The sequence below is a fragment of the Buceros rhinoceros genome, unplaced genomic scaffold (assembly GCF_000710305.1).
Source record: "Buceros rhinoceros silvestris isolate BGI_N320 unplaced genomic scaffold, ASM71030v1 scaffold13150, whole genome shotgun sequence".
Taxonomy (NCBI): Eukaryota; Metazoa; Chordata; class Aves; order Bucerotiformes; family Bucerotidae; genus Buceros; species Buceros rhinoceros.
Window position 1 is genome coordinate 768 of NW_010390234.1, and position 11,484 is coordinate 12,251.

General features: G+C 44.4%; 1 protein-coding gene across 4 annotated transcripts; it reads left to right on the top strand.

Annotated features, from left to right (window-relative positions):
* The first annotated feature begins 1,831 nt into the window (after positions 1–1,831).
* Positions 1,832–11,228, top strand: NFYA (nuclear transcription factor Y, alpha). 4 transcript variants are annotated; one of them, XM_010137041.1, is made up of 9 exons: positions 1,858–1,932; positions 3,555–3,641; positions 5,858–6,004; positions 7,265–7,396; positions 8,047–8,152; positions 8,650–8,816; positions 9,544–9,717; positions 10,084–10,185; positions 10,967–11,228. In XM_010137041.1, exons 1-9 carry the CDS (start codon positions 1,858–1,860, stop codon positions 11,018–11,020), a joined length of 1,044 nt encoding a protein of 347 aa, XP_010135343.1. In that variant the 3' UTR covers positions 11,021–11,228. The 4 variants fall into 4 exon arrangements, with proteins under 4 accessions (XP_010135365.1, XP_010135343.1, XP_010135350.1 ...); XM_010137048.1 differs by having other exon boundaries at positions 3,558–3,641; XM_010137055.1 differs by lacking the exon at positions 3,555–3,641.
* The last annotated feature ends 256 nt before the right edge of the window (positions 11,229–11,484 follow it).

Sequence of the window (11,484 nt, forward strand, 5' to 3'; positions counted from 1 at the left end):
ATAGAACTGAAACCCCCAAGTCATTTCCAGTGCAGACAAGGGCCTAGCGAGGAGGAGCCGGCTAGTGAGATCAGCCGTGGGAGGAGCGAGCCGGTGGAGCAGATCAGTGAGCTTTAGAATTTCACTCATAGAGCAACGCCCCCGCGCAGTGTTTTAATGCTGAGAATGAAGCAGCCCCGTGGAGCACCACCTTGTAGAGTCTCCGGTGTGTAACTGAGGCTGGCCACCGCGGGTGCAGGGCTGCGGGTGACGGTTCTGCTGGTGTTTTAAGCGAACAAGACAGGGGCTTGGTCGGGATCTGTGAAGAAGCGTTTACAGGTAGAAATGGTGGTGCTTGGTCGCTGGTTGAGGCGTTAAGGAAGCCAGAGAACTTCTGGCAAATGCTGTTGACTGGCATCCTGTGCTTGTGTCGAAATACGCCCCTGAAGAACAAAATGTGGCAGCTGTTTTCTGAGAGACCCACAGGCATTTGGGGCACGGGTTAAGTACTCAATGCAAACTGGAAATGAGAACCTTGACAGACAGTGTTGTCTTCAGAAAGAATATTTCTCTTTTGTTGTGTTACTAAATGGGCCAAGGATAGAGTTAAACGGCGGTGTAATGTAGTTAGTGCTTTTCAGAGCTGTGACTCAGATTATCTTTGTGCTCTCCAGGGTTAGCGTCATTCCAGCCTTACTCTGAACAAGAGATGGGAGGGGGCCAGGAGGCTCTCCTGTGGCCCAGTGTTGTGTCCCTTGTAACGAACATGCGACATGTGTCTGGTCCGTCACCATGTGCACTGGTTAATTGCTTATTTTTGTCGTGCAAGAAAACAACAACTTGTACAATCAACGTGTGTTCTCTTAGGCCGAGGTGAGGAGTAAGTTGATGAAAAAGTGAAGAGTCTTGAAGAAACAAGCCCCTGAAGTACAGAGGGTGTTTTAAGGAGCTGGGAGCCCATGAGTGTCATTACAGCAGTAACCACAGCAACTGTTGGTCCATTTAGTTTAAGTTGTGACTAAATATTGTGTTTGTTTCTTTGAAAACTGAAGGAACCTGGTTATTTTGTTGCTTTAGGCTTGGAAGATTAAATTCTAGGCTGCCTTTTGCTAATGGAGCAAGGAGTTGTTCGGTCACAGCGTAAATCAAATACCTTGTTAAAAGAGTCAGAATTCTCCCATTGTTGATCAACTGAGAAGCAGTGTGAAGGAGGAGGAGGAAATGGAGCTAAGCATTTCATTTCAGCAGTGTGTTCTTCTTCTGTAGGCAGGGGTCCAAGAAGTGAGAGGCGGTGAAAGGCTGGAGGCAGCGAGAAGTCTGCTGGCTATTTTCAAAATACATTAAAGTGGGGAGAGAAGAATGAGGCACGAGGAGGAAGTGCTGCATAGTGGGGAAAGGAGGACAGTTGCTTTGTTGGGTTTTTGAAATGTAGTTGGGTTTTACACCTAAAGTTTGTATTTTGTGAGGGTTGTTGGTGATAACTCCCCTCTCCACCAGTGTGCTGTGTAGGCAACTGTCTGTAGCCCAGAACATGCAGACTTGGGTAAAACAGGAAGAGAAGCAGCTTCTTAGCTACGGTTTGATTCACTGAAGATAATGACAGAATGGAGACACTTTTTGCTTCTCAGTCAAGTTTCGTGTTCTTGAAATTAATCTCTGAGCTTTGTTAATCAAAAGGTGACCTTATGAAGGAGGTAGGTCCTTGATTAAACGGTGGCTCTTACTGTGTGCTCCTGACCGCCGTGTCAGCAGGTGGTTTGCCTGGCAGCCATGGTCAGATAATACTGATCTTCAAACCGGGGGACAATCATCACGTGCTCTTTCACCTCAGATCTGCAGCCGGAGGTGAGCCTTTCCCCGCCTCGGACCCCAGGCGCCATGGAGCAGTACACTGCCAGCAGCAACAGCTCCACGGAGCAGATCGTCGTGCAGGCCGGGCAGATTCAGCAGCAGGTAGGGAAGTCGGTCACGGGTGAGCTGGCACTGCTGGTGCCGAGCGACGAAGCTGTTTGTGCTTCTCAGAGTTTCACAGAGCAGCGAGATGCTTCGCGATGCTGTTGGGATATGTGTTCACCTGCCTTTTGCCTCCCGATCCGTGTCAGTGATCTGACTTGACTCAAGGTCAGAGTAAATAGGTTTGGGGTTTTTTTAAATGCTGCTTATAAAATTAAATTAATAAAATCCACGTGTACAAGTTACCAAGTGTCAGTGCACTGGTGGTGACATGAGGAAGGTCACAAATCCTCTCTGAAAATGGAGGTAATGGAATATTAATAGAAACAGTCCCCAAGGAACGGATTCCCCCCCCAGACTGAAACAGGTTTTGTTCAAGCCCGTGGAAGCTCTCTCCAGCTTTCTGAAAACATATATTGAGGTCCTTTGTTTTAGCACTACAGGCAAATCAAAACGAACACACAGTGCAGGAATTGCAGCAAAATGTGTAGCTTTGGGTGAATTCATCCATTCCAGAAAGTTCTGGTTGATGTTATAACGTGCAGATGAGCTGGGCTGGGTTTTTAAAGGCTGATAGATTTCGCTGCGGTGAAGCCGCACCCGTTCAGATACAGTAATGCCTTTTCAGATGAGCTCTGCTGCTGCGACATTTTTGTTGCATCTCATGTTTGCTCTAGTTCAAGACAAGAGGAGTTTCTTAGTTTGTCATCAAACGAATGGGCCATTGGATTGTTTCAGTTTTGCTTGGTCATCAGCCTCTTGGGGTGTTTGAAGTCAGGGACCAGCTTCTTCCACTGAATTTAGTTAACGTTGACTTTTTTGGTAAGAACAAGATTGTATTTGAGGTTAAAAATTATGTATTAAGAATTAACAAAAATACCTGCTTCCAACAGGTAACCAAAAATTAATCTGGTTTTATTGGCATTTTGTAAGGGAAGAGGAGGTAAAAACATAGCTCGGCTTGTATCAGTTTTTAGTCCGTGCTCCTAAAGCCTGTGTTGTATTTGACGTGAATTATTTTTCTAAAATAATTTTTAATCAGCCTGTTGTAGTGCAGCTTTTAGTAGAGAGATGTCCTTTATCTCCCAGAATACCAACACAGCATAGATTATTTTGGGACTCTTACTAAAGAGGCTAAAGATAGAAAAGGCTTTAGATTTAACTGCTCTTGCAACCTCTCAAGATTGTTCTTCAAGGTCAGTGGTGGGAAGACATTGATGCAGGGATGACATTGATGACCTTAAACTATGCTCCCTTGTGCTGCTGTTCTGTTCAGGGAGGAGTTTATGGCCTCTATTGGAAATAATGAGTCTGACAAAAATCTGGAGCCCCTTCACAGGAAGAGACGTGGGCAGTGAAAGCAAACACTAAGCAGAAAAGCAGCAGGATAAAAGAATGAAGCTGAGATTTTAAATTCTGCAAAATAATCTTTCATGTTCTTTGCAAGTGGTTTTTGTTTGGGATATTGAGCCTGTTGGTATCATACACAGTTTGTTTGTGTTTCACAAATATCCACATTCCTGATGTGTATGAATATGAACTCGCCCTCTTCCAGCAAAGTGTCGTCTCTTGTCAGAGCTGTGCATTTCCATGTTTCAAGCTCTTCCTGTTCCTATTCCCAGCAGCAGGGTGGTGTCACTGCTGTCCAGCTGCAGACTGAGGCCCAGGTGGCATCCGCCTCAGGCCAGCAAGTCCAGACCCTCCAGGTAGTGGTGATCTCTCTCATCATGTTTGTGAGCACTGCATGACTCTCACCATTGCCACATATCTAATGCTGTGTTTTCTCCAGGGTTTGAACTAGCAAGAGGAAGGTTTGGTAGCAGTAGGACCTGTGCTTTGGGCTGGCTGGAGGGTTTCCCACAACGAGCGTGGGATTCTCACTTTCCATTGGGTCTCAGGGGCGTGCCAGAAACCCGGATGCATTCACAAGTCCCTGCTGCTGTCACTCTGAAAGTGAATAGTGGTTAAAATGGGCTGTAAAAGGAAACAAACACCAAGGTGAGGAAGTAATACTCAAGATGTAACACACAGATTTCCAGTAGTTTCAAAGAGGTGAGATTTCTGATAGAGGAGTTCTGGGTCTTCACAGAGAGAAGCGGTGGGTCACCCAGGAGCCTGAAGAGTGAAACTTTTGCATCTGTGGTTAAAAGCGGCACCTGGGGACACTGTTTGCTTCTGTGGGATTGAGAAATCCTATTTCTTATTTACATATGAACAACACAGGGAGACCCAGGAAAAGTGACGGTAAATACAGCTCAAACTGGAAAGCAGGGCAAGGTTCGATCAAACCCTGGTTTGCTTCAGCGTGAAGTATTTTCTGTCTGGCAAACTTCATTTCCTTAGCTGACATAGGAGGGATTTAGAGGAGCTGATAAACCCTGGGCAGCCATAGCAGTTCAGTAGTGCATTTTTCACTCAGGACATCAGGTTGCTTTGGTGTTCAATTCCTCAGAGGAGGAATATTCCAAGAGGCTGGAATGGTCTGGCCAGGTGTAAAGTTAAACACAGCATTTTTTATGTTCACAGTTACAATCTGAAAAGCTGGCTGACTTGAATTGCTTGGATCACCGTGGCCTCCCGGTTGTCATCATGTGTCTCCCCCCCTTTTTTTTTTATTTTGGCTTGCTCTAATACATTAACAAGAATCCTGGAATGTCTCATTTTCTTTCTGCTTATCGGGTACCGTGCTGCTCACTGTGCTTCTCCCTGGCTGCCATGAGCATGCTGCTCTCTCCCCTCCTCTCTCTGTTGTAATTCAGAACAAGTACACTGAGTTTTGTTAGGGACTTGTATGATAGGTACGAGGCTGAGGAACAGAACAGTGTCACGAGGGTACTAGGTAACCTGTAAAGTCACAATACTCTCTGCAGGGCCTTGATCACTGAGGTACGGCTGTGGCTGTTCCTGTGGATGTGTCAGCGTATCATTCACTGAGGTGTTTGATCCATGCAAAATGATGGGTTTTTTAGGTAGTTCAGTATGCGCTGAAAATCTGTGCTGGTGCTCAGGCGAGTGTTCTGCAGTGGTTACAGAGGGAGCATTCGCGAGCACGTCTTCTTGAAATACAAAGATAGAAAACGTGGGAGCTCAGTGGCTTTTTATCACGTGCTGCTGCTCTTGATTCTGAACCCCTCAGAGCACGGTAAAGAGGGGTTACCTAGTTCAAAAGCCTCCTCTCACATTTAAGCTGTGGAGGTTTGTTATTTTCAAAGGTATGTTTTGGGGAGTCTTGGGGCTTAGCAGGTGAGGGTGTATAACCAGAGAGGTTTTCCCCTCTCTTCATTGGCCTTTTTCCTAGTGACCAGAGACAGACCTGGGGCAAGAGTCCAGAGGCTCTTAGACCAGATTTACAAATCCACTTGGGCCATCATTCCCTGTTCCTTTCCGAACTACATTTTGAGTTGTTACATTTATAATTTCACTTAATAACCATGAAAAGCCTCTCTAAGAACATCACATGCTCTGTATCGGTTAGGAAATGGAAATGTTGTAAGCATGTAATTGGAGAGAGTTGAAGCTACCACAGAATCGCACTGTCAGAAGAGCTTATTTAGAGCTTTTTCTCATTTGAACCCCAATTAAAGATTTGTAATAGTGATGTGCATAATGAAGTTTCTTTTATTCCTCTTTGCTCTCGGGCTGTGCACGAAGATGGTTATTGTGTCTGGAAAAATTAGCCGTGCTTTTCATGTGTTCTGGCAATTAGCCTTGGGTGTTTTGGTTAGACTGCAACAGAAAAAGATGATTTACAGCAGCACATCATGGTAAAGGGTTTAGAATGCTGATTCTGAACACAGGTTAGTGGCTCTTGCTCTGTTTCTCTGGTCACCCATTAAAATAGGTAAGCATTCAGCCTCCCATGGTAGCCACTGCTGCTTCAGCAGACTTTTTCAGTGTTCTGTTTGTTTTCTCTCCCATTTCCCAGGTGCAGGGTCAACCGCTCATGGTACAAGTCAGCGGCGGGCAGCTGATCACCTCCACTGGGCAGCCCATCATGGTGCAGGCTGTGCCGGGGGGTCAGGGCCAGACAATCATGCAGGTCCCGGTTTCTGGAACACAGGGGCTGCAGCAGGTGAGATAACCCACATTTTGTGGACGCTGAATTGCAGGGGATGGACCATGCTGTTCTAACCTTGTCAGATAGAACCCTTGCCTCAGCACTCTTAAAATACACTGGGCAAAGGCAGTTGTTCTCCAGCTCCAGGTCTGGCAGTGAGCTGCCTGCTAAGAACGCAATGAAAATTCTGTGTGTATTTGATTTTTGTATTTTATGGGACTGTGCAGACTTTTGAAACGAAGTCCATTAAAATACAGCTGGAATTGGTCCAGGGCGCTTTTTTTTGGTCGGTTGTGGGGCTTTTTGAATTTGTGTTTTAACTGGCCCTTGCACTGTAGTTGGTGATCTGGTGCCTACTCAATTTATGGCTCAGAAAGAGGATTTTTCCTTTTATTTATTTAAGAAAGCTTGAAAATAACTCTTGCGCTTGAGTTCATCTAATACGTGATGGCTGAAAGTGAATTTAAACGTTTCTATTGCACAGAAGGTATAGGAGATGGATGTTATTAGGAACAATTATTTTGGAACATTTGTCTGAAAGACAGTTTTTAAATTTAAGCAGGTGCTCGAAGTGTGTTCCTGAAAAGCACAGAGAAGGACTCTAGTGATTGGAGAACGGAATTCAGTTCAGCACAGCCCAGGAAGGCACATGATGTCTTGGTGTTTTGAGAGGTTTATTTAGTGTTTATTTTGAATTCCTTTCATTGAAAGACAATCTATTTTGTCTTAGGTTCTGTACAGACTGGTTGTTGAAGGAAAATCCATAACTGGGTTTTTTAAGCACAAGCTTTGAACCGTATTCCAGTTCCTCTTTTTTTTTAATATAAGAAACGTTCTGTGTTGGTGGGGAGACTTCCCAGCAAAGCTGTAGACAGTTCTACCAAATCCAGGAGCGCTTCTATGTGCTGGATAATTAACACTCTACAGATACCTTAAATCTTAGTCCTCTTTTTGTCTTTCACCTGAGTGCTGTTATTCCTAGTTTCACGTGAATAATTTATTTCTTTTGACCATTTTATTGTGTAAGCAGTGGAGAACTGCTGGGGCATAATGACACCGGCATGTTCTGTTGCCTCGTTCTGTGTGGTTGTGACTGCGGTGTCACAGGGAGGAATAAATTAACACTCTTCGTTTTACGCTGGAAAAAGAAGAACCGGTGCTTTCCTTTTCTTTGCAACAGTAAATCATCCTCAGAGATGATTTGGTAATGCTGAGGCCAAGGAGGGAGGAATAAGAGGCGTAGTTAATGTTCCTTTCTGACTCTTTCTTCCACAGATTCAGTTGGTCCAGCCAGGTCAGATTCAGATTCAAGGTGGGCAGGCTGTGCAGGTACAGGGGCAGCAGGGCCAGACCCAGCAGATCATTATACAGCAGCCACAGACTGCAGTTACTGCTGGCCAGACACAGGTAACTGCACCAGCATGAAAGGGTTTTCTTGAGAGAAACAGGAAGAGAAACTTGACAAATGACTTAAGGTGTGGTTAAGTTAAAAAAAAAAAAAAAAAAAAGGAGGAATTATTAATATTGAGGAGAACTTGAGAATAAATTTCATGGTTTTGTAGCATTTTCATACCTAACTGGGGCAGAATAAATAGATTGCATGTTTTTATCCATTGTGTTTCTGTATTTTATTAGTTCATGGTGGTTTTGTCTCGTTTGTTGGAATTTGAAAACATGAAGTATTGCTAATTCCATACTTGCGCCATTTTGTGAAGTGGTCTAGTCATAGCCGGGTGTTCTGCTGATTCTTTTGTTTCGGACCAAAATTAAATTTCTGAGCAGAAGAATTCTTCCTTTAACGTATTCACAGTGAGAAGGAAGCCTAGAGCTTGTTTCTTTCAATAATAAATACCACTGTGTTAGAAGTATGTTACATGTGCGTTAGGGGGTTTATCCACCGTTCAATTGGTTTGTGCTCCATCCTATTTCTTGATGCTGCTAATAAAGCAAAAGAAATAGGTACCTGAAACACCTTAAGCACCACGTGTTAATTCAGGAATTATAGAATTTGCAAAATAAGCAGTTTGTAAAGTTACTGTGTTCTTTGTTTTGTTTAGACCCAGCAACAAATAGCAGTTCAAGGACAACAGGTAGCGCAAGCAGCTGAAGGCCAGACCATAGTCTATCAGCCAGTTAATGCTGATGGAACCATTCTCCAACAAGGTATGAGCTGTGCTGCGAAGAGTCAGGACTTGTCAGAATCCCTGGGATAGGTTTTTATTGCCTTGTGATTATTGTCAAACAAAATGGGGAGCTGCAGTGCTGTGGGCGCTGTGACACAAGGCATGGGCCAGCGAGTGGAGGAGGATGTTTTTGTGTCATACAGGAATCGGTCTGCGGTTCCTTCCCCAGGAAAATAACAAATGGCTCTTTTCTTTGGCAAGAGCCAAACAGAAATGCTTCACTTTGCTTTTACACCTTAGTGTCCATGTTCTCTTACCTGACACGGGGACAAATGGCAAATCAGATCTCTGAGGAGCAGGTGATGGACCGGAGCAAGAACCTCGCAGTGCTGTTCTGGATCTTTGTGCATGCTGTGGAAGGATGAATGAGTAAAAACCAGAAGTGGGACTAATGGTGTTCCCTTCTTTTTGTGTGCGTGTTTTTGGTTTGGTTTTGTTTTTCTTTTTTTTTTTCTTTTGTGTTTTATTTCCTTAAAGTTACAGTCCCTGTTACAGGCATGATCACCATTCCAGCAGCCAGTTTGGCTGGAGCGCAAATAGTCCAAACGGGAGCCAACACCAATACAACCAGTAGTGGACAAGGGACTGTCACAGTGACGCTGCCTGTTGCTGGAAATGTTGTCAATTCAGGGGGAATGGTTATGGTATGTGTTTCACTTTCCATTGATGTTTTTAAAGGTTGAGGTTTAAGCTGTCTGTATGCAAACTGAGATTCATGTCACCTCACCATGGCCGGTCATCTCAGTAGCTGCCATTAGTTTAAAGTTTAAACAATATTTTTGTTCTCCCATATTGAGTTCAGAAATCTAGAAACTGCAATTCCAAATGAGCTGTTAACTGATAAGCAGAAGTTTATAGAGATTGAATCAACTATTGCTTTGCTTGAGGACCCCTTAGTACTGGATTCTCTGATTGCTACGAGACCTTCTGCCAATTCTTAGTTCTTTCTGGTGTGAGGCCTTTTAACTTGAATTGTTCGTCCCCACTAGGTGTCAGCAGCTCTACAAGTAATATTTGTGTAAAAAATGCTCGGAAATTATCTTATAAATGAAACAAGTGAGAACCAGAAAGAAAGGGAAGCATTGGGCGTGCCCTGTGTGCTTAATTGCACAAGAAGCAGTAACATGGTCATAGAAATGTGTGTTATATTGAAATTTACCATTAGCAGGAAAAAAACCCATGACGGATAAATGATTTGTTTAAATTTGTTCTGCAGTTTGAAAACAACTTTATTGCTCCTTTTCATTGAAGTATGTGCATTGTCCGAACAAAACACAAACGCTTCCCATTTTAATGTTGTTTTTAAAATGACTTTTTTGCATTCACTTTGTGTTCTGAGCTACAAGAACTAAAAGCATATTCTCGGTGCAGATGGTGCCTGGAGCTGGCTCTGTCCCAGCGATCCAGAGAATACCTTTGCCTGGAGCAGAAATGCTGGAGGAAGAGCCCCTCTACGTAAACGCCAAGCAGTATCACCGGATCCTGAAGAGGAGGCAGGCACGGGCTAAGCTTGAAGCGGAGGGGAAAATTCCCAAGGAAAGAAGGGTGAGAAGATAACTCCGTCTAATCAGGATTGCTCGATGAGAAAGGCACAGAAAACCACCTCTGCTGGAAAATGAGGCCTGGAATGTTAAAGTGTTCTTCAACTCATTATTATTATTTTGTTGTTGTGGTTCATAAGCTACCTCAGAGTTAATTTCTCTAAGTGCCTTGATGGCAGTCCTTCCTTCGCAGGCCTCTTGGTGTTGAGTGTGCGTGTAGCTGTATTGCAAATGGGCATTTTCTGGAAATCTTGGGGGAAGGGGAAGGCTGGGGACCGGGCAGGCTTTTCTAGCAGTCAGGATTTCCCCTGCTGGAAGCAATGAACTGGAAATAGGCTGGTCTCTCATTACCTCCCTCAAACTGTTGCAGAAATACTTGCATGAATCTCGGCATCGCCACGCCATGGCCCGGAAGCGGGGAGAGGGTGGACGTTTCTTCTCACCAAAGGAAAAAGACAGCCCTCATATGCAGGTGAGCAGAATTTGCCTGTGCTTTGGACAACTGCTGCTGTCAGCTCTTCAGAATACGCTCTAGAGGGGTCTTTAAGCTGTGGTTTTGGTTCTTTGGGGACTTGGCTGCTGACCTTTGTCCCTCTCTGCCTTTGAATTTGTTTCAGGCATTGTAAAGAAACCCCATGTCTCTCTTCTTGTAGAGACCCTTGAGTAATTAAACTCGAGTAACATTGATAGAAATGGATCCACTTGGTTTTACAGAGAGTGCTTCTATTTGTCTGTCCTAAGAAATTCAGCCTTGGCAGTCTTTCTGGCTGCGTGCTAGAAGTACTTTTTAGGACGTGAATTAAGGGTAGAGGCACCTTAACGTACATACGATAGAAGGTTAAAAACCGTGAGTGGCTGATTCTCAGCTGCATGGTGATTTATGTAAAGAGTGCAAGACAGGCTTTCGAATGAGGGGGCATGATAGAGGAGATCTGGGAAATGCTCTTGGTGGGTGCTGTAGAACAGTCCTGCGGCTTCAGTGGAAGAATATTTCTTATTCTGAAGTTGAATCTTTCCCGACTACCAGACCAGTACGAAGTCTGCCCTGTTACCAGAAACGGCACGTTCCCAGGAGCTGCTAACATTTATGTCTCGTTCTCTTACACTGGTCTGTAAAACCCAGGAAGAATATGACGTGCGTAGAGGTCAGAGGAGGGGACAGGAGTATGTCCTCCTGACAGTTGTGTGCGGTTCTCTCTGCTGTTACAGAAGAGTGTTGAAGTTGCAACCTGGTGTGTCTTTTGTATCTGTAGGATCCAACTCAGGCCAATGAGGAAGCAATGACACAGATGATCAGAGTCTCCTAACTGCTGCTGACAGAAAAAAAACTAACTGAATAGAATTCCCGTCCCTTCTGAAGTCTGTCCTTCCTTCCAGTCTATCAAGTGAGTTTTTCAACGGGACAATCGCCATATCACAGCCTGTCCTTTTCTACAGAACAACCGCCACGTTTTCAGTACGTGGTGGAGATTTTAACTGCAGCTGACTCAACAAATGGAACCTTAGCAACTATCTCACGGTACTCTTCCAATCCAGCACAAGTATTTCAGAGTCTGACTGCTCATGCCTTTTTTTTTTTCTTCTTTTAAACATCTCTTGCATTAAGATTGACCGTGGGTGTGTGTGCCACTGACTCAGTGATCGGCAATAACTCTGGTGAGCTGAAGCAGGGCCAGCAAAGACCTCTTGGAGTTATGGCCCTTCTGTACAGAGACATCATCCAGTTTACAGCAACCAGAAGCGAGGTGGCTACACCACAGTTCTTTGTTTT

What these genes read in the sequence shown, in the direction of transcription:
- NFYA (XM_010137041.1), top strand. Translation starts at nt 1,858, where the DNA reads ATGGAGCAGTACACTGCCAGCAGCAACAGCTCCACGGAGCAGATCGTC. An exon ending in GAACACAGGGGCTGCAGCAG is followed by an intron (nt 6,005 to 7,264) that starts GTGAGATAACCC and finishes TTTCTTCCACAG; the next exon opens with ATTCAGTTGGTCCAGCCAGG. An exon ending in TTACTGCTGGCCAGACACAG is followed by an intron (nt 7,397 to 8,046) that starts GTAACTGCACCA and finishes TGTTTTGTTTAG; the next exon opens with ACCCAGCAACAAATAGCAGT.